Below are 24,671 nucleotides of genomic sequence, written 5' to 3' on the forward strand. Positions count from 1 at the left end.
TTGCTTTCTTCCAGTGGCCATTAGTTTGTGAAATACAGTATGTCCTTAGGGGGGGTAGAAAATCTGAGATTGGTCATCCTGATCCAGAAGGGAAGAGCTTGTCATAGCTCCAGAGTCTGGATATGGCTTAATGGCTCTGGTCTCCTGGTTCCTTCCACTGGCAAAAGCCCAAGAGGGATGAAAAGGATCAAGCTGAGGAAGATGGAGCAATCCATTCTCATAGTTCTGGAAGGGAAAGATGGAGCATACAGGAAGCATTGTGTTTGTGGTGACTTTGGCGTGGTTAGGGTGGCAGCAAACACTGAGGGTTACAGACTCAGATGTCTTAGGGGCCAGGCAGTTAACAGATAGAAGCAACTGGGATCTCGTGGGGCTGGGCACCAGAAAAGCCTCAAACGGACAGCTGCAATTCTCTCGAGCTGATTATTAGCGAGCAAGGGTGTGGACCCAGCATTGTCAGATCTTACTCTTCAGCATAAACTAGAAATAGAGCTGTATTGTGAAACTGCCCCATTCTACAATGTTGGCAGTTAATTCAGAGTTACTGTCAAGCAGGCTATGTATCCAAGTACATATGTACTAAGTGGGCTAAAGAAAACGTAGCTGAAACAAAACATAACTTGGCCTATCAGTTTTCTAATGGTGATTTGGGGGGTTGAAGCAGACGCTGTTCATTTATATCCCTTCACCCTCTCTGCTTCAGGGCACACGGCCAACCTCCAGCTTCCGGAAGATTCCCTCTGGCCGCCAAAGACTGCTTTGCTTGGCCGTGTGGCAGTATGGACACCCTAGAGAATTGACACCCACTGGGTGCAGCCTTCAAACTATGAGTGATGGGGCATGGGTGTATAAATACCCCAGCTCCCTCCTCGGTTGGGTCAGTTCCTCACTGGCTCCCAGAGTGTCGTCCAGCTGCCCTCCATGGTGGCCGGTTTGATAACCCATCTTTCACTGGTGCTTCTTCTCCCTCATCTCATTTTCCCACTCCCCTATAGAAGTTCCTTGTCCTCTCAGATCACCTACTAGCATTCAAATTCCTGTCTTGATTTTAGGGATAATCCATATTAAGACAGATGTTTTGTTTTGGTTTGGTTTTCACTTGGTAATTAAGCAGATCTTACAGGGGCTGAGTTTTTAGGCCAGGCCCCACAGGTAGGCCTTTGTGAAGATAGGGAAAGAAGAACAAGGCTGATATGGAGGAAGGGGCCAGAGTAGACCAGAGAAGAGTTTCCTGGTATGAGGGTTCCAGGTCTTAAACAGGGGCCCCAGGTACCATGAAGGCATTGTTACTGGACAATGGTGGGTCTAGAATGACTCCTCCTAGCAAGTGTCTTGAGCAGTGTTTTGCAGCCTAGCTGGGAGGACAAGGGCAAAGGTCAGTTAATGCTTAGAAGAGAAATTCCCAACAGATGAAGAACTCTTCAAAGATGAATTTTGAGAGGGCTGTTATGTAAATGAGGAGCAAGTAGGAGCCATGTTGTCATGTCAACGAGTAGACAACTGTTGGCATCTTATGTGAGTGAGTACTTGTCTAGGAAGGAGCAGAGACAAGAACACAGAGCCCTCTGTTGTGGGCCTGTCATGAAGGTCTCCTTTGCATTATCGTGGCTGTCACACAAACACACCCCCCAAACACACACACACACATTCTGTCTTTGGCTCCCCTTGATATCTTTCCTCCTCTTTGCATAGAGTGAATAGAGAGCTCTGGAGAAGGTGGAGTCTGAAACAAAGAGGCCATTAAACTATCCAGATTTGTCTGGCCAGAGGGAACATCTTTTTCTCACTCCTGACCCAGAAGGGTCAGACCTTTTTATAATCTGAACAAAGTACAGGCTAACAGCCCTGTTATGTGCAAATGGCCAGCCCTAGCCCGTTTTTTTAAGCTGACTTCCCAGGGTAGTAGACCGTGGAAGGGAATTAAGGAGACCAGTCATAGCTTGTCTCATCTGGAAGTCTTCTCGATCTGGGGCTTCCCACCTCAGCCTGGAACTTAGGCTGTTGAGAATGTGTAGACAGAGCCTCTGGGGGCTTTCTCTAAGGATGCTGGATCTGAGGCGGGGCCAGGAAGGAGAGGAAGAACAGAGGGTATTCCTTCTCTCTGCCACAGGCCTGCACCTGGAACTCAGTTCTAAAGTTTATCTCTTGATCACACAGCCAGCCCTGAGCTGGTCTCAAGACACCAGCCTTCAGCCAAGAATCCACCTAGTTTTTTAGAACAACTTTGAATATGATGGGCGCCAGTCCCTCCTTTAAAAAGCCATCAAGTTGCCGAAGTTGGCAGTTACCCAGTTGGACCTCACCAGGGCCTGATCACTCAGCCATCTTAACCACTGAATCAAGTTAGGATGGGCCCCGGCTTCCGAGCTCAGGCTTGTAAAGGGCTATGGAGCAGCTTTGTTCATTTAGCCAGATTTAGTGAGCACTTACTCTGTGCCAGGCACTGCTGGTTACTTGGGCACAGTACTGAACTGGTCATGCGTGGCCTCTGCCTTCAACAGACTCCCACTCAGATGGAGAGACAGGCAATAAAACAAGCAATTACCCCACTGAGTAACAGTGCTGTGGCATACAGAAGCCACTCATTTTTGAAAGAGTAAAATGAATGAAAGATCAAATGAATGAACAATGGAGTGTTGTGCCATCCTGACCTGGGAGGTTAGAGAAGGCTTTCTAGAGGAGGTGGTATGTAACCTGGAGGATGTAGAAATTTAGCCATATGAAATGAAGTAATGGGGAAGAGTGGCAGGGGAAATGGCAGCGGAAATGGCATGTGCAAATGGCCTGGGGTTGGGAGAGCGAGATGTGGTGACAGAACCAAGAAAATTCTAACCGATCGGCTTAGGTTATGGGGGCCACAGTGGGGGTATTTGGAAGAGATGAGGTTTGTGAAATACTCCAGGTTGTGTTGTAAATTATATTGTCATCCATGTCGAAGAATTTATACTCATCCAAAGAAATGGGACTTTTAAACAAACAGGAGATGTTGGTATTTTCAGGCACCAGGGTCAACCCAATGAGAACATTGCAGACGACCTTTATCTGTTTTCTGGAAAGGATGGAAAAGCATGATGCTTGATATAGTTCTCAGTTCTAATTACACAAGTTACATGTGGATATGGTCATGGTCAGGTGGAGACGTGCTGAAAGTGTGTCTGTGATCTCAGGGTGTAGGGATGAGAAGGTGAACAGGGCAGAGTTCCCTTCTGTATCCACTAGCCTAGAGGGGGCTCACACTCAGGAAATCCTTGCCCATGGGGGCCCATGATGCACCAGGACAGCTGCTTTGAAATTGGTAGTCAGGGCTGGGAACAAGGACTTGGGGAGAGGAAGGCCAGCCTGGATGCCCCCAGGTATCGAGTCAGTTATAATGGATAGATAATGGAAGCCGTCATACTCACAGGCCCCTTCATTAGAGATCTTCCAGCCTGGCCCCCTCCAAAAGGGCTTGCCTGATTCACTGGCCACCAAACATTCACCATCTCTGAGGCAAAGATTATCTGTACCCATCCTTGGACCAAGGCCCAGTCCGAGAGCCCATCAGACCCCATGATGCTTTCTCATTCCTGACGGAGGTGGTAGAAATACACATGTTGCCATTGAACGCCCAGAGGGGGGCAAGATACAGCATCCGTACTGCAGATGGGAAGACAAAAAGGAGGAGCTGAATGGGAACAGGGCCTTTACATTGTTTTTAAAAGAAGTCTCACTTAACAAAACTCCAGTTGAGCAATATTCTTTTGAGGTCCCTTGTCCCAAAGCAAAGCTCGCCAGGTCACCAGGCAGATAAAGCAGTAGCTGTGCTGGGTAGAACTTGGTAAAGCTGGACCATCACCTTGTCTGTGTGCAAAGCCTCATGGGAGAATGCACAAAGGAAGTTCCGCCTCCCCCGTCCAGAAGCTGACATCCTGAGCTGCCAGAGTTCGCTGTTACCCTCACAGCCCTGGTGTCTCTGTGTCTCACCCTCATGACCAATTGCTGAGAAGGCAGACATGGTTCTCTAAGAAAGCCCCAAAGTCCCATTCCTTTAGGCCCAAGGTACAAGGAATGAGGGGTGGGAGGGAAGCAGACTCTTGATGGTGAGGCCTTGCTAATATGCATGGGGCCCAGGGCAAGAGTAGAGAAGGAGTCCCACACACTCTACATCTCAATGTTTATAAATCAAGCCAGCAAACATAAACATAATATGTTCTCCTGTCTTGGCAAACATACCTTGAAAATGGATCTGGAAAGTCAGGTTTGATTTTAGAATCTCACACCCCTCGGAGTGGCCGGCCACAACATGGCAGTGTGGTGGGGGGGCGGGGGTTGGGGACCCTGCCTCAAGGCCCTGGCCCCTCTCTTTCTCCTCCTACCGCTTGCACCAACCAACACCATGGGCCTCCCACACGTGCACGTGGACACCTCAGCCTGGACATCAAAGCTCTGTCCAAATGGCCACCCTTGGACCTGAGAGCGTGCACATCTGAAGCATGGTGTGTCCCCAGTAGAAGAGATCCACGGATGAGCCTGCAGAGACCCTGGAAGGGGGCTCAGAGGCCATTTAAACAGAGAATTCTGGGATCTCAGAGACCCATAAGGTGCTCTCAGGGAAAGTAGTTTCCAGGTAGTGTCCTCCTGGCCCCACAGATTTCTTGCTGCCTGAGGATGGTTATCACCTGAGGAGGCCCAGGGCAGGAGTCCCTCTTGCCCACAGCTAAATAAGCATGGTACTGTTGGCAGGGACCACGGCATCATCACAGCTGTGACACTGGTCTGAACGTTTAAAGAAAACCATGCACTGTGCTTCTGAATACACCACTGCCTTCCCAAGAGCTGGCTCAACCTCCGTTCCTCCTTCATCTGTCCCAGATCAGACCCCCACAGGACTCTGGGAAGACCTCCCCATTCCCACTCACCCCAAGGCCAAATGTCCAAGCCCCTCCCAACGCCCTTTGTCCCAAGCACATCCTCGAGATCTTGACACCTCCACAGAGGCAAGCTCTAGCCCCCACTGCATTTTCAGCAAGAGTTTCTTGATCCAACTTGGGCACCAAGGGACTGACGAGGTTAGTGTTGATGGCTTGAGGTCCCCTTGCTGAGAAAACCAAACAGAACTGATGCCTCACCTAGTAGGAACACTGAAAAACCAAAACTCAAAGCTCAGGGCCAAGTGTGAGGGTGTGCAGAAAGGTGTGTGTTTTTTCTTGTCATTTTCGACTCTAATGATGGACTCACGTTGCCCGCTCTTCCCTTTCTCTTACACCTTACCTACCTACTAAAGGAGGAGCTCTTGCTTGGTAAGTGGATATAATCCGCAAAGACATGAGAGAATTTATTAGAAGCCACTCGAGAGCCTTAGCTACCTTCTCCAGGGGGAAAAGGACACACACAAATATCCGTAGAGAGCTTTTTTTTCGTTTGTTTTCAGTCAGACTATTTGACTTCCATTTTTTTTGCCCCCCTTTCTTTTCCCCTTTAGTTGAAAACTACTAAAATGTCATTTTGTGACCTTGACTTTATATTTAAAAAAAAAAAAAAACTCTCTTTATTTCATTTCTTTTCCCCATGCGATATTTGTTTAGGGTTCTATTCAGGGAACTTTTTCTTTAAAAAAAAAAAAAAAGTCAAATTCGTTGAGGATTTGGTTGAAGTTTAAAATTTTGGCTTTATCTCTCTTTTTTTTTTAAGTTAAAAGATATATGTTTTTCATGCCCATTGTCCCATTTCTTTTCCCCTTCCCCTTCCTTCATTTTTATTATTGTTTTAGGTGAAGGGTGTGACACACACCCCTTTCGATTGAGTTGTCTCTTTTGTTTGAGTTAATTCATTAGAAATTAAATTTTGTATAATTTCCTTTTTCTTTGGTTTAATCTGGATCGCATGCTTTTTCTCTGCATGATACTTAAATCTTCCAGTTATTCTAACAGGGGGTAAAAAAATATCTCCTTTCTGTGGAATTCTTTCAGGAATTTGTGCTTTTGTTTTTTTTGGCGTCTCTCTTTCCTCTTCTCTCTCTCTCTCTCTCTCTCTCTTTCCTTTCGTTACAGTGCATCATGACGGTAAACATTTCTTGGTTATTTAGACACAGTGCACAGGCCCAGTGATCAGCAGTGTCCAACGGGTGTTTTTGCTTTCAGATCACTGGGTCGGGGTCTGCAGCTGACCTCTTTACCAAAACAGCCAGCCCGCTCACCACCTCCAGAGGACGTTCCCAGGAGTATGACTCAGGCAATGACACCTCTTCACCACCCTCCACGCAAATCAGCTCAGCCAGGTCACGGGGTCAAGAGAAGGGGAGCCCCAGTGAGGGCCTCACCAAGAGCCAAGAGCTCAACTGTGGCAACACCTCCGATTCAGGGAACTCCTTCACCACCTCCTCACCCCAGAACAAGGGAGCCACTTTGGAGAATCTCTCCCCCACCAGCAGGGGCAGAGAGTCAAGGTCAGTGCACCTGGGCTGGAGGAGGGGTGGGGGGAGGGGTTTCTGCCTTAGCTCTACCATCTCAGTCTCTCACCTTAGCCCTGTACCCATGCACTTCCCACCCATAATTTGGGCCCCCGCCCCCGCCCAAATTATGTCAGTTTGAGTTTTCTCTCTCTTGCAAATCAAAGCCTCCTGGATTATGGGTGGGAAGTGCATGGGTACAGGGCTGCCTTCCCCATTACATCTCTCATCTCTGCTTCCCTCTCTATTGGCTTCATGCTCAAGCAGACCCTCCCAAAGCATGGCACATATGCCAACAGCCTTCACATATGCTAACCATTCTATCTGTTTAGCCAGCCAATGGAAGGAGAATGCTCTTTCCCAAAAATTTCAGCAAAATACCAGGGCAGATTCTCATTGTTTCTGCTTGGCCCATCTTGGGTCATTTGCCCACCCTTAGACCAGTCACTCTGGCCCAGGAGATGCTGTGCTCTTGGCAAGAATATGTCACATGCTACCATCAGGGTTAGTGAGTAGTCTTCCCACATACACAAAAGTTGGGGGAGGTCCAGTTGTCTGAAGGAAACGTCAGGGTACTGATATCAGGAAGGATGGAGATGGGCAGGAAAAAACAAATATCAGTTTTACCAGTAATCTCAGGAGAAGGTCTAACATTAAATTCATTTAAAGTTGCGGTCATGTTAAAACATTTAAATGCACTGAAACCTTGTGTCAACACAAAAACCTGTTCCTGGATGTTTGTAGCAGCTTTATTCATAATTGCCCAAACTTGGAAACACCTAAGACGTTCTTCAGTAGGTGAATAAACTGTAGTACATCCAGACAAGGGAATATTATTCAGCACTAAAAAGAAATGAGCTATCAAGCCATGAAGAGACGTGGAGGAAATTTAAATGAGTGAAAGAAACCAGTCTGAAGGCTACCTATGGTACAATTCCAACTCTATGACATTCTGGAAAAGGCAAAACTAAGGAGACAGTAAGCAGATCAGTGGGTAGAGAGATGTAGAGAGGGCAGGGGTTAGAGAGAGATGAACAGGTGGAGCACAGATCCATAGTTTACATTTATCAAAACCCATTGGGTTCACAAGAGTGAACGCTAATGGAAACCGTGGACTCCAGGGTGATGACGTGTCAGTGGAGGTTCACTGGTGGTAACAAATGTATCGCTCTTATGTGAGATGTGGAGAGTACAGAGGGTTCCCATACAGTGTGTACATGTGTGCCTGTGTGTGAGTGTGTGTATCTTCACACCTTGCTAGATGCAGTTTTCCTGCAGAGAACCTTGCATGCAGCGGCTTATGAGCCAGGTGTAAACTCTACTTCATTACCCCCTTACCCTCTCATTCAAGAAATCACAGCAAAATGCTAATCACTGAGGATAATGTCACAATTACAGCTAGTAGAAATCGCTGATCATTGACTCTCTATCATTCATTCAGCTACTTATCCGTCTCCTGGTTATCAGGCACCTCCTAGAAGCCAGCCACTCAGTTTGGTGCTGGAGAAAGGAAAATGGCACGGTCCTTTTCCTCAGGAGCATATAATGAGGCAGATGTAGGAGGGGTGGAAGAGATTTGCTGGTTACATTCTCATGCTAACAGTGGGGTCTTCTTTCTTCTGGGGGTGGGAGTCTGCTTTTGCTCAAAGTGGCCAAGATGTCAGAATGATAAGCAAAGCCTTAGCAGTGAAGCAGTTAATGGTTTCTTCAAGGACAGAGTGCCCTTTGTCCCCAACACATAGCCCACTTCAGTTCTGGACAAACAGCTTGGCATCTCCACAGAGCCTCTGGTTTGCCTGCCCTGGGACATCCCTGGCCTCAGTTCACACCCAAGCCTGCCAGGGAGCCAGGGCTGGGTCAGAACAAATGTCAGTATCTCCGAGAACAGGCAGTGAAATTCCCAGATGAGATAGGGAGGACAAGTGTCTACTTACATACGGCAGGGCAAAAAAAAAAAAAAAAAAAAAACAGAATAGTAATAGTAATAACAACTGATAATAATAATGACTACTAATATGTGTTGAGCCCTGATTATACGCTAGGTGCCATGCCAAGTGCTTGCCGTGGATCATCTTCCTTCACTCCTCATAGAACCTTTATGGGATAAGTATTATCAGAGATCTTTTTTAGCTGGTGGGGAAACTGAGACTCAGAGTAGTTAAGAAACTTAGGATCATAAGGGCCAGCACCAGGATTCACACACAGATCTGTCATAGCCCTGAAGCTAAAGCCTGAGTGGCATCTAGCAGTTTCCTGCTTCATTTGATCTCTATGGACAGCCAAATTAAATCATTTAGACCCAGCCTTTCATTTTGAAATATAAATGATCTCTAAATTCATGGCTATTTATGTCATGTCAGCAATGAGCAGAGAGCTGAGAGGAAGAGACATCATCAGCTCTAAATTTAAGGAACCTTCAACAGTGAAGATAGGGGACTGGTGGGGTGACGGGCATAGGCTTTGAAGCTGGACAGATCAGGGTTTGAGACTCTGGGTGGCCTTGAGGAAGTAACTAACCGTTCTGAGTCTTCCCTGTAAATCGGGGAGAATAGTGCCAGTTTCCTAGGGTTGTTGGGAGGACCATACAAGATGATGCTGGTGGAGCACCCAGGATACTAAGAGGCTCAAGTGTTTATTTCACAACTATTTATTCATGACCTACGACAGATGTATCAGGCTCTGTCCAAGGTGCTGGGATACAGTTTCCAGAGACATGAGTCCTCTCCCCAAGGAGTTCAATGCTCGGGGAGGAAGAGACAATTGTAAGACCAAGTGAGTCCTTCTAGGGACAGGGGGTGCATAGAGGCCGGGGGCCGTGGTAACACATTGAGGGTCACCCAACTAGACTCAGGGAGATGTCAAAAAAAGGCCTCCCAGAAAAGGTGAGGTCAAACTAAAGCCTGAACCATGAGTAGTTATTGTCAGGTGAGGAGGGGAGGGAAGAGGGTTCCAGGCAGTGGGCATGTTCTAAGGCCTGGAGACAGGGAAGGAACAGGGATATTACAGGAGGAACAAGTAGTCCATTATGGCTGGAGTCAAGAGAGGAAAGTGCCAAGAGCTGAGATTGGAGGGGTGCGCAGGGGCCGGATCATGATGAGCATGGAAACCATATATTAACAGGATTGGAACTTGACTCCTGGCCCAAACAAATGAACATGCCCTTACTGAGAACCCAACAGGAGCTTCACATGGCTCCAGGCAGGGTGGGAACACAGAAGACAGGACCCTGTCATTGGGTGATTTTGAACAAGCCTTCACTCTTCTTTGGGTCTCAGTTCCCCCATCTGCAAAATGGGCTACATCAAAGTTTCCCAAATTTAAACCACCTATATGGCCCTTTGTTGATTTTCACCATATCCCTGTAGTACTGGTACTTTGACTTTAATAAACTCACTTTTTTATATAAGGAAACTTACACCACTATCTTACCTAGAAATTTTATAGCACTCGTCCTAAATAGAAAGCACCTGCAAAATACATGATTTATATATGAAAATACATGAAGACGGTGTATTTAATTCTAGTTAGCAACAGTTGCCTGCCCAAGGCACCAGATCTGGGAGACTACAGTGTTGAACCCACTAGTACCCAACCCGGAGTTTCTCATTAATGTAATCAGAAGGACTGGAAAAGACTCAAAAGGGAATAAATCTCTATGTGATTGGTGTTATTTACCATTATGCCCATGCCCACTGACCTGAAATGCTCCGAAGTGCCCCCTGTGGAATGTGTCCCCCTCTGTCCCTATTCCTCTGACATCTGTGGCCTGGAAAGTTTCCGCGAGGCAGTAAGATGGGAATAGGTGGAAAGGGGTTTCTGAGAGTACCACAGCCTAGGCGCAGGTAGGGAGAGGAGTATCAGCTCCAGATGCCTGCAGACCAGCGGGCAGGCCATTGCTAACAGGCGTTCTCCCCACATCTGCAGAGGATTTCGGTCGCCATGTCTGGAATGTGCAGAAGTGAAGAAGTCCAGTTTGGTCCCATCCACAGCCCGGAGCTCCCCCATGAGAGGGTGCTCCCGCAGCCCCTCCTATGCCAGCACCCGTTCTTCCAGCCACTCCTCCCGATCCCCAAACCCCAGGGCCTCCCCCAGGTACACCCGAAGCCGATCCACCTCCTCTGGAAAAAGGTGAGTGCCGCTTTGACCTCTGTTCTGCAGCGCTTTCCTCCTTAGGGAGCTAGTTATGGTAACCGGATATGGCCTTTGGCCCTCGGCGGAGAAGGAGTCAGACAGACTTGAGTTTTGAATGCCCACTATATCCATTCCTAGCTGGTGGCCCTGGGCCTCAAATAACCTCTCCGAGCCTCAGTTTCCTTATCTGCAAAGTGAAAACATTCACCTCTCTGTGCCTCGGTTTTCCCATCTGTGGAATGGGATTGATAATAGTACCTAATGCTAGGATGTGTTGAGGATTCAATGAGAGAATGCACACAAAGCATTAGTTCAGTGTCTGACACGTAATAAAATACACAACAATCATAGCTAACATTTCCTGTGTGCTGCCTATGTGATTGACCCTAATTTACTCATTTAATTTACAACTCTATAGGGTAAGTACGATTATTTATCCCCATTTTATAGATGAGAAAACAGAGGCCCAGAGAAGTGAAATCACCTGTTCAAGGTCATACAGCTAATAAGTGGCCTTAAATGGTAAGAATTCAAGAAGAAGTTGTCAATATTATTATTAATCGGCCAGAAGAGAGGGAATTTCATTCTCAGGAAAGGGCCAGATTCCTCGGCCTGGCGTCCAGAAAGAAGAAGGTCTCCCTCAGGGGACCAGCTGAATAAAGCCCTACACATCCGGGACGACCCCGTCGAAGCCCAGCAGGCCCCTCGGGGACTGTTTACTCTCCCGCAGGTCCTACTCGCGCTCTTCCAGCTATTCCTCCAAGTCCGGCAAGAGGAGCCCACCCAGCAGAAGCTCCCGATCGCGCCGCAGCCCCAGCTACTCCCGTTACAGCCCCAACAGGTACAGGCCCCGCCCCCAAGCACAGGTCCCGCCTCCCCGGCCTCCTCCCCCCCCACCTCTCTGGGGACCTTCACCCAAGCCCCGCCCCTGCTCCCCCCTTGTCTAACATTGCAGGAGGAGGGATGGGGAGACGACCCAGCATCCTTGTAGTTTTCTTCGTCTCCGCTGGAGTGGATATGTTTGGGCCCCCAAACATATCCTTGAGTCCTAACGTACCCCCGTAATATACAGCCAGCCACACCCCAGAACTCACATCCCAGCCCTCAACCTCTTCACACACCTAATACTACCCTTCATCCCCATATTCAGAGCCCCCGGTTCTTACGCATGCACCAGGGCCCTCTTGACGTCCACATTTTCACCCCCGCAGCACCCGCGCCCCTGTAATGCCCACCCTCGAAGGCTGAGCACCCGGGCACACGCCCGGCCTCCCCCCACAGTATTGAACCACAGCCCTGTCCTTTTCCCTCCCGCATTCCCTGAGGCCCCGGGAGAAACCATCCCCTGCCCCAGCGGGGTGCAGGGGCAGGTGAGAGGAAGTGAGTGCCCCTGGCTCATGCGGATCTCCCAGCTCCCCAGTAACCCCCGCATCCCTTCAGGGAGCGGGACCCCAAGTACAATGAGAAGGACTCCCAGCAGCGGGAGCGCGAGCGAGCGCGTCGGAGACGGCGGTCCTACTCGCCCATGCGGAAGCGCCGGAGAGACTCCCCGAGCCACCTGGAGGCGCGGAGGATAACCAGGTAAGGCCAGGAGGGCCGGGGGTGCCCACCTTCACCCTCACTCCCACCCCTCCCACCCGCTAGGGCCCCGGGTTCTCCCCGTGCCCCCTTGGAGCTGGATTTCAGGATTGTGGGAGCTCAGACACACTTTGCGGGCTCGGCTGGGAGGGGGCAGGGCCTCCGGGGCGGGGCTAGGATGGGTGCCTGGAACAGGGGTGGGATCAGCCTGAGGAATCCGGGGGGGGGTGGGGGTGGCCCAAGGGGTGTGGCCGGGGTCTGCGGAGGGGGCTGGGAGGTCGCGTCGAGGAAACGGGGGCCAAAGCAGTAGGGCAGGGCCTTTGCCTGGGGGGTGGAGCCGGCCAGGGGAGACAGATCACGCTCAGACGCACAAACCAGGCTTTAATAGGCCCTGATCACACCGTCACCAAGTGTGGAGAGGGCAAGAAGGATCATTTAGGTGCCAAAGGGACTTAGAGGGAGCCCTGGTGGGTGAGGGGGAGAGGTCGGTGAGGGGCTCTGGAGTGGAATCCCGGCTGTGCCACTTTTCAGGTAAGCTGGGAAAGTCTCTTCACCTCCAGAGAAGGAGTCAGACAGACCTCACCCGAGGTCTTCAGTCCTCACCCGTGAAGGATGGAAGGAAATAACTCCCAGGAATATCATGAGGATGAAATGCAAGGGGGCAAAGAGATGGGAACCCACTTTGTAAACTGAAATGCAGAACACTAGAACCCTCAGTGTGCCGTTGTTTCGGATTGAATGGTCAGACTAGGTGGATAAGGTTTCCAGTAACAGCTAAGGTCTTAGATGAGAAAAGCCCTAGAAAAGAAGCCTGAGGTCTGAGTGGACAAGTATTTCTTAAGCCTTGAAAGCAGTAAGAATGGCTGAGTCTTGCCCTAAAATTGGCTGCTGACAATCAGTTGGGCTCTTCCTCCTGGCCCTCCAAGGGTCAGCCACTCCATCCACAGACTCACGGGACTGGGGCTGGGGTGTCCTCCTGGCTGCCTAGTGCCTCCTCCCTAGAGATGACCTGGAGGAGGAAAAAGCACTTGTGCCCCAAACAATAAGATGGGGATAAAGCATCACCTTCTCAGATACCCCACAGAACACCCTGGTACACAGGAAGTCCTACACCCACCACGTTGACCAGAGGTGTCCTTGAGGTTGACTTGGAGGACGGCTGAGCTAAACAAAGTGGCATTTCTAAAAGGCCCTCTTGTTTCCTTAGTCAACCTCAAATAGTCCATCTTGATGAACCCATTCAGTGTTTCCCAAACTTCAGTCACCCAGAGCATCTGAGCACTTTTGACTTGTCTGTTTAGTAAGTGTACTTACTGTAGCTTACTTAATTTTCTTTAAATAGATACGCTCTTTCTTAGAGGTCCATACATTTAATTCAAAAGGAATACACCACAGTATGCTATAGTAAATGGACAACCAGCCTCTCTTACCGTAAATAGAAGGTCCTAGTAAAAGTAAAAGCACAGCAAAACTGCAATTAAAGTCTAGGTGTAGATCCTATTGCCAGTTGGAGGATCCGAGCCCCGGGCTTGCTTTATTAAAAAGTGAGATCGGTGACTTCTCAAGACCCCAGCACTAGGCTGAGACCCTCCCCTGGACGTTCTCGGGAGAGTACGAGGAGCGTAGGCGGAGGGCCCCCCAGGGGCCTGGGAGGTGGAAGTTCCTGCTCTGCCCCGCCCCCCGCCGGCAGGCGCCCCGGGGCCGGGGTGGGCGGAGTCTGGTCCTCAAGCCGCTCCGTCTGCTCTCCGCAGTGCCCGGAAACGCCCCATCCCCTACTACCGGCCCAGCCCCTCCTCCTCCGGCAGCCTCAGCAGCGCCTCCTCCTGGTACAGCAGCAGCAGCCGCTCGGCCAGCCGCAGCTCTTCCCGCAGCCGCAGCTCTTCCCGCAGCCGCAGCCGCAGCCGCAGCCGCAGCCGCAGCCGGACCCGCGCAAGCAGCGGCTCCAGCTCGCGCAGCCCCAGCCTGGGCTCCCGGAGCCGGAGCCGGAGCCGGAGCTACAGCTCAGCAGACAGCTACTCCAGCACGAGGCGCTAAGCCCGAGCCCTCCCTTGAGCCGGCTGCCTGCAGGGGGGCCCCTCTCACTCTGCCAGCCTACCCCCCCTCCCCTGCCCCCCCTGCCTGCTCCCTGGGGACGGACCTTGCGGGCTCCTGGACCCTGTCCTTCCTGCTCTCCTGGGGAGGAGGAAAAGGGGGTACGGGGCCTTCAGCCTCTATGTCAAACCGCCAGGAGCCTCCACCAGCACCACCCCGGGGCTCGACTCGGGCCTGGGCGTATGGAGAGAACCACCCTCTGTTGGCACAAAAAACCTCAAGGTTCTGTGAGAAGCAACGGGTCCGTGACTCCAACGCTTGGGCCTGGCCAGGAAAACAGAGTTCTGCTCACCCACTGCTCCTAGGATGCATATGGAAGGCTAGCATCACACCTGCCCTCCTTCTCCCCTCATTCGGCCTCCTGGGCGGGTGTGTGAACCCTCGTGGGGTGGGAGGAGACGAGAGGAAATCAAGGGCAGTTAGGCCCGGGAGAGGGGGTCAGGCCTTTCACCGCCCACCCATCCCCGAACGGAGCAAAGGCTAGAAGGCAATCGGAAGGGGGAGAGAAGGGATCTGAGTAGGGATCGTGGAGGTTTCAGTGGGGAGGAAGTGTCAGGAGAGAGGAAATGGGTTCTCTGGTTGTGAGTATAGACGCAAAAGGGCAGGGGTCATTCTGCTGCCCACCCCCCCCCCATTATCTTGGCCTGGTCAGGAAAAGCAGTCCAGTAGGTTCTAGCAATGGAGAGGCCCCCACATGGCTTAGACAGCCTCTTGGCTGTTCACAGGGCCCCTGAACCTCCCTGAGAAAGGACACAGTGGACAGGACAGCTTGGTCCACAGCCCCACAGCCCAGATTTGCCTCAGCTCCCACTAGCTGGCACCAGCTTAATTCCACGAGACCATCTGCTGAACGTCCCCCAGTGCCATGGCCAGCTGCCAGTCCCCAGCGCCGGCCAGTCTGGCCTTACCCTCCCGTTGGTGCCTGCCTGCCCCCTCCCCCACCACCCAGACGGCCACACCCTGGAGCCCACCCAAAACAGCCGAGCATCGGCTCACCCGCCCTCAGCCCCAGCCAACCCCTTTGCCTCTCAGGAATTTTGCCAGAATGGGGCACAGCAGCTCAGATTTTGGGAGGAAAGACCCAAATCCAGAGAGTGTGAGGGGACAGGGGCTTGGATACTCCATAGCCTGGGATTCTCCTGGCTTCTGAGGCTTCTCTATCAGCTCAAGCCCCACCTTCATCTCTGCCCTCCCCCTATCTTCCCTCTGCCCAGGGCTGGGCAGCAGGGGTAAGCTGATCTCCAACACACAAATACCACCAGTTGCTTCATCCGCAGCAGGCACTGAGAACAGGGGTGTGAGGGAGAGGATCCTTAAAATAAACCCTTGGGCATCCCCCTCACCAGCTGACTGGCTTTCCGGAGCCTTGTGGGCGAGTTTCAGGTTTGCGGTAGCAAGGGCAGCGGGACAGGGCATGGAGGGAGACAGTGAGGGGGGACAGTTCCTGGCTCTGGATACTGGGGCCAGCTATGGGGAAGCAGGGACCAAACACTATCCCTCCCACCCCAGGGAAAACATTGGCACAAAAAAATCCTTTTTCTTGAAAGCCGTGACCTGTCCCCCCCCACCCCCCATCTTTCCCATTACATCAGCCCGTGGGCCAGAAACTGCCCTGCAACCACCCACAAGTCCTTCCTCCATCAGGAGAGCCGAAAGCGAGGCGCCCCAGACAGCACTGGACGACCTGGCCTTCCCATGATGCCCTCTGGCCCAGCCCTGGGCCCCACCTGCCCAGACTGACAGATGCCGATGCCGTCACTGCAGAAGGCCGGATGGCAGGTGCCTGGGACAGGGGCAGGTGCCCTGGGAGGGCATGTACAGCAACTGTAAATAACCCTCTTCCCTGCCCAGGAACGCAAACTGGGCTCCAGTCTCCCATCATGGAGCCACGGAACCTCATTAGCGGGACAGCAGTGAGCGAGGCCCGAGAGCCTCCCATCAGACTGCCTTCAGACAACTCTAGGGGACCATTTTGCCTGGGGCTCCTAGCAAACCTATTATTTATTTTATTTATTTATGTTTATTTATTTATTTATGTGATGATTTCTCTCTCTCTCTCTCTCTCTCTCTCTCTCTAGTTGCCATTAGCAGTATTCAACTATTTATTTACATGGAGAGGTGTGTGTATGTGTGTGTGTATGTGTGTATGTGTGTGTGTGTGTTTCGGGGTGGGGGGGCTTCTAAATTATTTTTGCGCATCTTTTTTCCCTCATGTCTTTGTGGGTGGAATCTGAGAGGTCGGGTGTTGAGGAGGGATGTTGGCTTTGTCCCTGCAGGGGAGACCCACAGAGCTCTAAGTCCAAACATCCTGGAGTTGGCCTGAGAGGGTGGGGGGAGCGCTTCAGACCCAAGGTTCGTCGTTACGTCAGTGAGGTTCAGGCTTGCGCCCCAGCTCCCTGCCCACCAGCTGCACTGAGGCATCAGAAAGCTGAAGAACAGCCACGAGGCTTGTGAGCTAAGGCCCCGAAATGGTACAGTGGAGTCACAGCTCACGTGGGGGTTGGAGTCTAAAGTTAGCATAACCTAACTAAGGCAAAATTTGCAGAGCCCGAGATCTCGGTGTGAGAGCTTTAGGGAGGCACCTGCTGGGAGACAGCTCTACTGTCTCTGGCCCACTGAGGAGGCTTTGTGCAGTACTTATTGAAGTAGCCGCCTTGGGTTTGGGCAGCCATGGTGGTTGAAGCAATGTCTGGTTTAGCAGTGGGATTGAACTTCGAGGTGACAAGGAGAGAGTATGGCAAGAATTAAGCTGACTGAGGGGAGAGAAGATGCACCTGTGGTCTCTCACCCTTATTCCAGGGCATACGGTAGTGGGCAGGATCCCTCACTAGCTTTTCTGAGCATGCCTGGTTGGTTCCATGTAAATTATACATGCTTCTGCCTCCCCTGTAGCCCATTTCTCCCCATCCCCTGAGGTTTTTCCAGGCTGCTCTCTTCCTTCTGCAGTAGACACACACTGCTTTCCGGAGCACTGTCCACCATCCTAAGAGAGATACACAGACTCCAAGCAAAAAGCCTTTTACTGTGATCTTTTGCTTTCCATCAGAGGAGAGCACAAAGCTATTTCAGAAATTAGGGAAAGGGGGGGGGGAAGACAAGATGAAAGGAGCAGCCAGAGGTCCCCCCAAGAAGGTCATTTCGGGGCCCATCGAGCCCGGATCTAGAGGCCTTTACCAGTCCTGCCTCTGACTAACTGCAGGGTCTTCTTGCTGCTTCCCAGAGAGGGCCCCACCCTTTCCAAAGTCACCATTCACTGCCTTGAAATCGCCAGCTCCTCTGGGTCCAGCTTTGAGTTTGGAGAGATTTCTGCAACATCCCTGGTTGTTTCCCTGGCAATGTGATTTTACCCAGCTCTAACCCCCAGCCAGGGGAAAGTTTGCAAGAAGGCTGCTTAAATGCTTCCTGGGGTGGGGGGTGAGGGAGGGAATCTCTGTCCCTCCCTCTTGCCGGATATGCTTCTCTAATTTCCCTTACATTTCCTTTCTTATGCATCCAAAAATAAAACGCTTGTTGGGGTGCTGGTAACCTTGCTTAACCAGAGCCCCCAGTTCCTGGCATCAGCATTCCTCTGCCTACTTCGCCCACATTACCTTCTGTTTCCAGGGAATGAGACAAATTGCCTGAAACCTGCGTGTGGTATGCACTTATTTTAAAAGCCAGCATTGGGGGGTGTGGCACGTGGCCCAGCAAACATGCAGCCTTCCTGGATGAATGAACCTGGACAGATCACTCCATTTTTCCAAGCCAAAAATTACCCCTTTGAGAAGTGGCGGAGTTTTTGAGATATAATCCAGAATGTTGACCAGAGGCCTGGGAAATTGTCCAAAGACAGGGTGAGTTCACCAGGATTGAGAAGAAAAAGGAAAACAGCCTCAAATCTTTTTAGGAGGTTCTCAATCATTAGAGTAGAACTTAAAGCAATATGTGAATTCTAATTCCCTCAAAGCTAACTCCCTCAAAGCCCCCATCCAGGAATATTCTAGTTCCTCAAGGTTCGACTGCCTTCCTATCTCTGTTTCTTCCCTTCTTGAAGGAAAGGCAATCTTTCAGAAGCCAAACAACATTTAAGATGTTTGAAAGACACGAGGGTCTTGGTCTCAGAGAGCCCCCATCATCCATGAGCTCAGAACCATCCTCTTTCCCAAAGGCTTTGCTTGAAAAGGGCCAGCATTCGGTGCTCCCAAAGGTTCCCAAGCACTTTTTTTTTAAGTCCCACTCCCATAATTTCTTCCGCTCTATTCTTTTCCACGAATATTCAAAATAGTCACACAAGCATGTGTCTTGCCTTGCTTCACTCTCCAGCTAAATAGAAAAGTTTGATTAAAAAACAAACAGGATTCCTCCAACCGCTCCCTCCTCCGTTAGCCAGCTGCCTCCAGCTGAGGAGCTCATGCTAGATCCAGTGTCATCAAGCAATGCTTTATCGCAACCTCTTCCTCCTCACTTCTGCACCAATGACCCAGTGATACGGATAGACTTGGCATCTCCCCTCTGTCTGTGGCTGCTGTTTTGGACTTTTTTTTCTTTATTGAGGGTTTTTTTTGGGGGGGAGGGTTGTTTTGCATTGTAAATACCATGATGGGGGGGCCCCTCATCAGAACATGGCTTATTTAATAATTTATTGCCTATTTATTGAGTGGTATCGGGAGAGGAGAGGGACCACCTCTTTCCCTGAATTGCTATTGGAAATCGGTGATCTCCCAGCTCTGGGTGCGGCCGTCTGCAGCAAGGGGCATGATCACCCAGGTAATGAGTGCTAGAATCACCCCGCAAATTGGAATTGGCAGAAACGGAGTCTTCAGTCATACAAATTAAGCTCAAATGGAACTAAAACACTGGTTATCTCCGGGAAAACCTCATTTTGATGGAAATTAATTGCAGAATAAAATGCCTGTGCACAAACCAACTTCTATTAAAAAGTCACAACTCCTTGAAAGAAAAGAGAGAGAGAGAGAGAGAGAGAGACAAAATTGTAATTCCTTTTCTCTGGCCAAGAAAAGATATGCCTCATCTTCTAACAAGTTGAGCCAAAGAGACTGGAACAACATTCCTTTGTGATTCTCTGGCCTGTGTGTGTGTGTGTCTGGATGAAATGGAGTGGGTCTCGGGCCTCAGTGTTATCATCTGTAAAATGGGGCTTGGCCTAAGTGTTCTTGGCAGGGGAGAGGGCGGGGGTTGCACCTCTGATGCTGTGAGCGCCAAACTGTCAGGTATACGGTCCCTGGTGTCTTCTGCCAACTGTAGGTCGAAGGATGTCTCCTAAGGAAGGAAATAAAAAACCAGGGCATGGACCTCATTTGCAGGGTAAGGTGGTAATAGTTGAGTCCTGCAGTCAAAAATGGGAGGCCTCCAGATGCTGCCACCTGAGTGGTGACTCTTGTAGCCTGGGTCAAAGAAGCCTTCTATATGAGCTTGACCTTCTCTCCAAGCCCAGCTGTTATCAAAGGAGAGACCAAGAAGGCTTTGCTGTTCTCTGGAGTTCACCACTGTTCATCATGTCAGACCACATTTTGTACAGTTGTTCGAACAAGCCAGTGACCTAGGTCATGCTGCCATTTGTCGGATGAGAAAACTGAGGCCCGGGAAGGGGGGATCTGGTTTGCCGTAACTCCCTTGAGCTCAGACCCTCCTGGCTCCACGCCCCACTCTCTCGGTAGCTCTTTCTCGCCAGGCCCCTGCTGTGAGGACTTTGTGCAGGGTCTTTTCTCTCCCAATTCTCAGCTGCTCCCTCAAGCAATCATTGGCCAAGGACCTAGCAGCATCCACCCTATCAGCCTGGCAGGCTCGGTGCACCCCAAGGCCATTTCTCCCCACCGGGGGGCTAGAATTCTCATCTGGAAAACCCCATGCCGGGGGACCCACCACCAGCCCAGCTCAGCCCGAGCAGCCAGCCTCTGTCTGGAGCATCCACATCAGAGCGGGGAGAAGCTCCTGTGTCCTCCAGCATCCCGGGACCCTGTCCTCTACCCAGTGACACAGCGGCCGTGGCTTGTTTATTTCTGGTGTCCACAGCTAAGCATAACCTTCCTGGGGTTTCCGATTTTTCAGCCTGTACGAAACATGTCTCTCTGTTCTAATAAAAGGTTCCATGGTATGGTGTTCTCAAACGTGGCCCAGCCTCCTCTGTCTACGTGGGGTGCCCAGAAGCGGGGAGGGGGGGAGGTGTGGCAGGGAGACGGTGTAGGGAGGGGGGGCAAGAGCCCCTGGGCACATGGTCGCATTGCTCACCTCCTTTCTTCAGTCTTCAAAACAAGCCTGTAGGCACTTGGGTTTTACATAGACATTCATAGCATCCACGGAATGCCTCGGGGAAACCTTTCTGTAAGCATTTTACGTGCATTATCTTAGTCTTCACCACAACCCTCGGAGGTAGGCATTAGAATCTCCTTCCTCCCAAGAAGGAAACTAAGGCCCTGCAAAGCCAAGTCCCTTGCCCAAGGCCGCGGTGTCAATGATAGGATCCGTGCAGGCTGACGGCAGACCCCCGGCTGTGCACAGCTCTGCTTTGCAGCACTTCAGCTGATGCAGAGAGGACGCAGTTCTCTCTGGTAGGACCGTGTTTCTCCCAGGCCTTCATGGGCAGGAGGAAGTTCGGTGTGTAGGGCACAGATGTGGGAGTCCAAAGACCTGGATTCTAAGATAGACCCTGCCATTACTCGCTATGTAGCGCTGAGCAAGGATGATACCCCGTTGGGGCTTAGTTTTCTCATCTGTAAAATGGAGGCAGCAACAGTTCTCTCCCCGGGCTGCTGTGGGAACTAACTGGAATGTGGCTCTAAAAATACCTGATGCCTGGGAAGCACTCAGTGAATGTTAGCGTGACTACTCTTCCCTCACCCGAGACTGAACTGTGGGAGCGGGGCTCATGGAGACAGCCCTAAGTAGCCAGCTGGGAATAGTGGGGTTCCTGCAAGGCCCCGTGAAGGCCCCCCAGATATGTCCTCAGTGTCCAACTTCAGAGTTTCCTGCCACAGGGAGCAGAGGTTGAAAACACCCAAAGGGGCAGGCAGGTGAGGGAAGTGGGCAGCGTTAGGACTGTGGGGACCCAGGGAGCCCAGCACATTACATCCAGCTAGCTAGCTCAGCTCAGTGTTGCCAGATCTCCCCATTTCTCAAGAGGATGAATTTTTAGATAAAATGTACTGATTTTTAAAACGTGGGTAACCCATTCTTTTTTTCAAACATTATGCAAGTCAAAAAAAGTTATACAAACACATGTGTGGATAACGTACATCATCCCAGGGCCCAGACAGCCCTGCCCCACCCCCATCCCCAGGGCTACAGCCCCCGGCCTGTAGCACAGCCCTGTCTATACCTGACTAGGTTCTCAGCTAGGAGAGAAAGAGCAAACAAAATAGGTTACCGCTGTCGCATCCCCTTGTATCTTGCCCCTCTGGAAACCTCCCTTAAAAATCATTTGAATGGGGGCGCCTGGGTGGCTCAGTTGGTTAAGCGACTACCTTCGGCTCAGGTCATGATCCTGGAGTCCCTGGATCGAGTCCCACATCGGGCTCCCCCTGCTCGGCGGGGAGTCTGCTTCTCCCTCTGACCCTCCTCCCTCTCATGCTCTCTGTCTTCATTCTCTCTGTCTCAAATAAATAAATAAAATCTTTAAAAAAAAAAATCATTTGAATGGGACAACCTCCTTGGGGTAAATCCATTGCTATCCACCGGGGCCCACCAGCACCACCACACGCACGATTTCTTTCTTCCCCAACAGGCTAGGGTAAGGCCGCAACCTGTGTCCCCTTATGAGGCTTCATCAATAAATAATAGTAGTAGTAATAATAAAAATTAACTTTTTATGGATCAGTGATCCTGTGCCAAGCCCTTTTCATGCTTAACTCACTTCCTTTTCGTAACAACCCTGTTTAGCCCCATCTGACAGATGAGAAAGTTGAGGGTCACAGAGGGAGGACCACATAGCTAGAGGGTATTTGAATCTCAGTCCGTGGGCTCCAGGACCGTTTCTGCTGCACCTCTTTGCCTCTGAAGGTGGGAGCCCCATAACTCAGAGCTAGCCCTTCGGAAGGGCCCCCCAGGACTTTTTCCGGAAAATGTGGCTGCCAGGAGGTTGTGAGGCCTGCCGTCCCTCAGTGACTCACGGAAGAGGGCTCTGCCTTTCTACCTCCTGCTCTGGCTCCCAGTTAGGGGAATCGGGTGTTCTTCTGGCTCTTGGTCTGAAGAGGCGCCCCACCCCCTCCCAGCCAGCACAGGGGAGGCTGGGCGGCCTTGGGCGATGGCTCTCTTTCAGGACAAGGATGGAGCCGAGGCAGCCTGCGGCCGGCACCCTTACCTTCCGCAGTCCTAGGAACACGCACAGCCTCTCCTCGGGGTGAAGGCAGGCAGGCAAGCAGGGGAGGCAGGAGGACATCAGAAAATCGAGCTTCGCAAGAGGCAGGGGCCGAGAGCCCTGGTTTGCGTTGTGACCTAAGCAAATCGAGCCCCGCTGGGTCCTAGTTACTTCACCTGTGAAAAGAAGTTGGGTCAGGCCGGTGGTTCTTAACGCTGGCTCTGCATCAGAGTGAACTGTGACCTTTACAAAGCCAGACACCCTTGAGTGCCCCACCACCATCCCCAATAACAAGGGCTGCTGAGGGTGGGTGCCAGGGGGCGGGGTTTTCAAAGGCTTCCTCGGTCATCAGCTATGAAGCCAGGATTGGGAACCACTGAATTACATGACACCATAAATGTGTGCCGCTCGGTGTGAGAGCGTCGGTGGGCTCTTAGCCACGGCGACAGTAAAGACAGCACGACCAACAACCCTCCACACTCCCGTAAGACCGATTCCAAGCCCTTGACGTATATTAACCTAAATTACTTACGTTATTTCATCCTTGCAACAGCCTTATGAGGCAGGGACTATTTTTATGCTGATCTTACGGATGCAGAAACTGAGGCACAGACTGGTGGCCCCACTTACACAGCTAATAAGTGGCACAGCTGGACCCCAGGATGCGGGGAGTCCAAAGGGACGCCTAACGCCTAAAACCACCTCGGAAGGCATCACAGAAGAAACTGACCCCTTGGCCTGGGAAATGAGCAGAATGGGCCAGGCCAGGAAAGGGAGCTCAGGAAAGAGGAGGGAGGACTGGGGATCCCAGGCAGGGGCGACTGCGTGTGTAGAGGACCAGAGCAAGGACTTCCACCTGCCAAAAGTAGGCTCTTGGTCCCCCGCCTACCCCGTGCATTCCTTCCATAGTGCTCTACTGTCCGCACCTAGTTTGTTTGTTTACTTGTTTATTGCCCGTCTCCAAGAGGACAGAAGCCTTGTCTGCCTCATTCATCCCCCATCCCTGTGTGCCCGGAGGGAGGGCCATGCCCAGCACTGTGTCTGTCAAATGATTAAATCTGCCTGGGGCTGCCAGATCTGCTTCCTTCTAAATCCCACGCATTTTTGAACTGGTTAATTTTTACTTTAAGTTGCAGGTGCGGAGTATGGCTAGGAGAACTGTGGCAAAGCAACAGCGTGTCCCACACAGGCACCCTATCTCTCATGCACACATTCTACCCACGAGGAGCTGTGTCCCTCCCTGGGAGTGAGAGAACGCAGCATGGGGATGAGGCAGACGGATGTGAGCACCTACTATTCATCCAGCACTGTGCCAGGCTCGGGGGTATAGTCCCTAGGGTTAGAGACAGGTGTGATCTTTAAAAGGCAGTGGCTTGGGAGTCACAAGACCTGGGTTTGAGCCTGACTGCTGCTTCCTAGCTGTGTGTCTTTGTGTAAGCGGCTTAACCTCTCTGAGCCTCCGGTTCCTCATCTTTCCAATGGGGATGCTAAAAGTATCAATCTCAAAAGGGCGCCACGAAGATATGATACACATAAAGCACTTAGCCCAGCCCCTGACTTAGTATCATTGTTACTGACACAAAAGGGGGTGGGAGTTGGGTAGGTTCAGTTGCCTAGGTAAGATCACAACGAGTTTCTGGGAGGGTTCCAGGTCACCTCGGCAAAGGTCCAATATTCTCTCACCTTTCATCACCTCGAATACCAAATTCTCAAGAGAGGCACTCCCAGCTGCCTCCCTCCATGAGTATCTTCTCCACCCCAAAGAATCTAGAGTCTCCCAAGAACTTGGCGATTTCCCCAGGTATATCTCCACCCTGATATTTCATCAACATTTTCAACCCAAGTAGTTCTATAGTCCTTTGACAATCTACTCTCAAATCTAAACCCAAAATAAACAACACCAACCACATCATATAGACTTATGTTGCCAAATGGAAAGGGGTTGGAACACAAACACACACACACGCTCACACACACCGAGAGTTTGGTTTTTTCCCTTCGGTTTCCCTCACCTTGAACCCTATTTCTAGATTCAGAATCCATGGCCTCCCATGCTTGGGCTTCAGAGAGTCTGTGAATCCTTTGAAATCCCAGGCAAAGTTTTTACGTATGAAAATACCAACATGTTGATGCAGAGAAGGACATATTCCC

At 51.0% G+C, this 24,671-nt stretch overlaps 1 protein-coding gene across 1 annotated transcript in view; it reads left to right on the plus strand.

Moving 5' to 3' along the window:
* Positions 1-14,170, plus strand: part of SRRM4 (serine/arginine repetitive matrix 4) — a 145,721-nt gene extending 131,551 nt beyond the window's left edge. Inside the window, exons 9-13 of the mRNA XM_035016714.1 lie at positions 6,120-6,424; positions 10,352-10,555; positions 11,289-11,399; positions 11,999-12,139; positions 13,888-14,170. Coding sequence (XP_034872605.1) covers positions 6,120-6,424; positions 10,352-10,555; positions 11,289-11,399; positions 11,999-12,139; positions 13,888-14,170 — 1,044 coding nt within the window. The remainder of the gene's footprint in view (positions 1-6,119; positions 6,425-10,351; positions 10,556-11,288; positions 11,400-11,998; positions 12,140-13,887) is intronic.
* The last annotated feature ends 10,501 nt before the right edge of the window (positions 14,171-24,671 follow it).

This window comes from Mirounga leonina, unplaced genomic scaffold (assembly GCF_011800145.1).
Source record: "Mirounga leonina isolate KUSES-001 unplaced genomic scaffold, KU_Mleo_1.0 Mir_171, whole genome shotgun sequence".
Lineage (NCBI taxonomy): Eukaryota > Metazoa > Chordata > Mammalia > Carnivora > Phocidae > Mirounga > Mirounga leonina.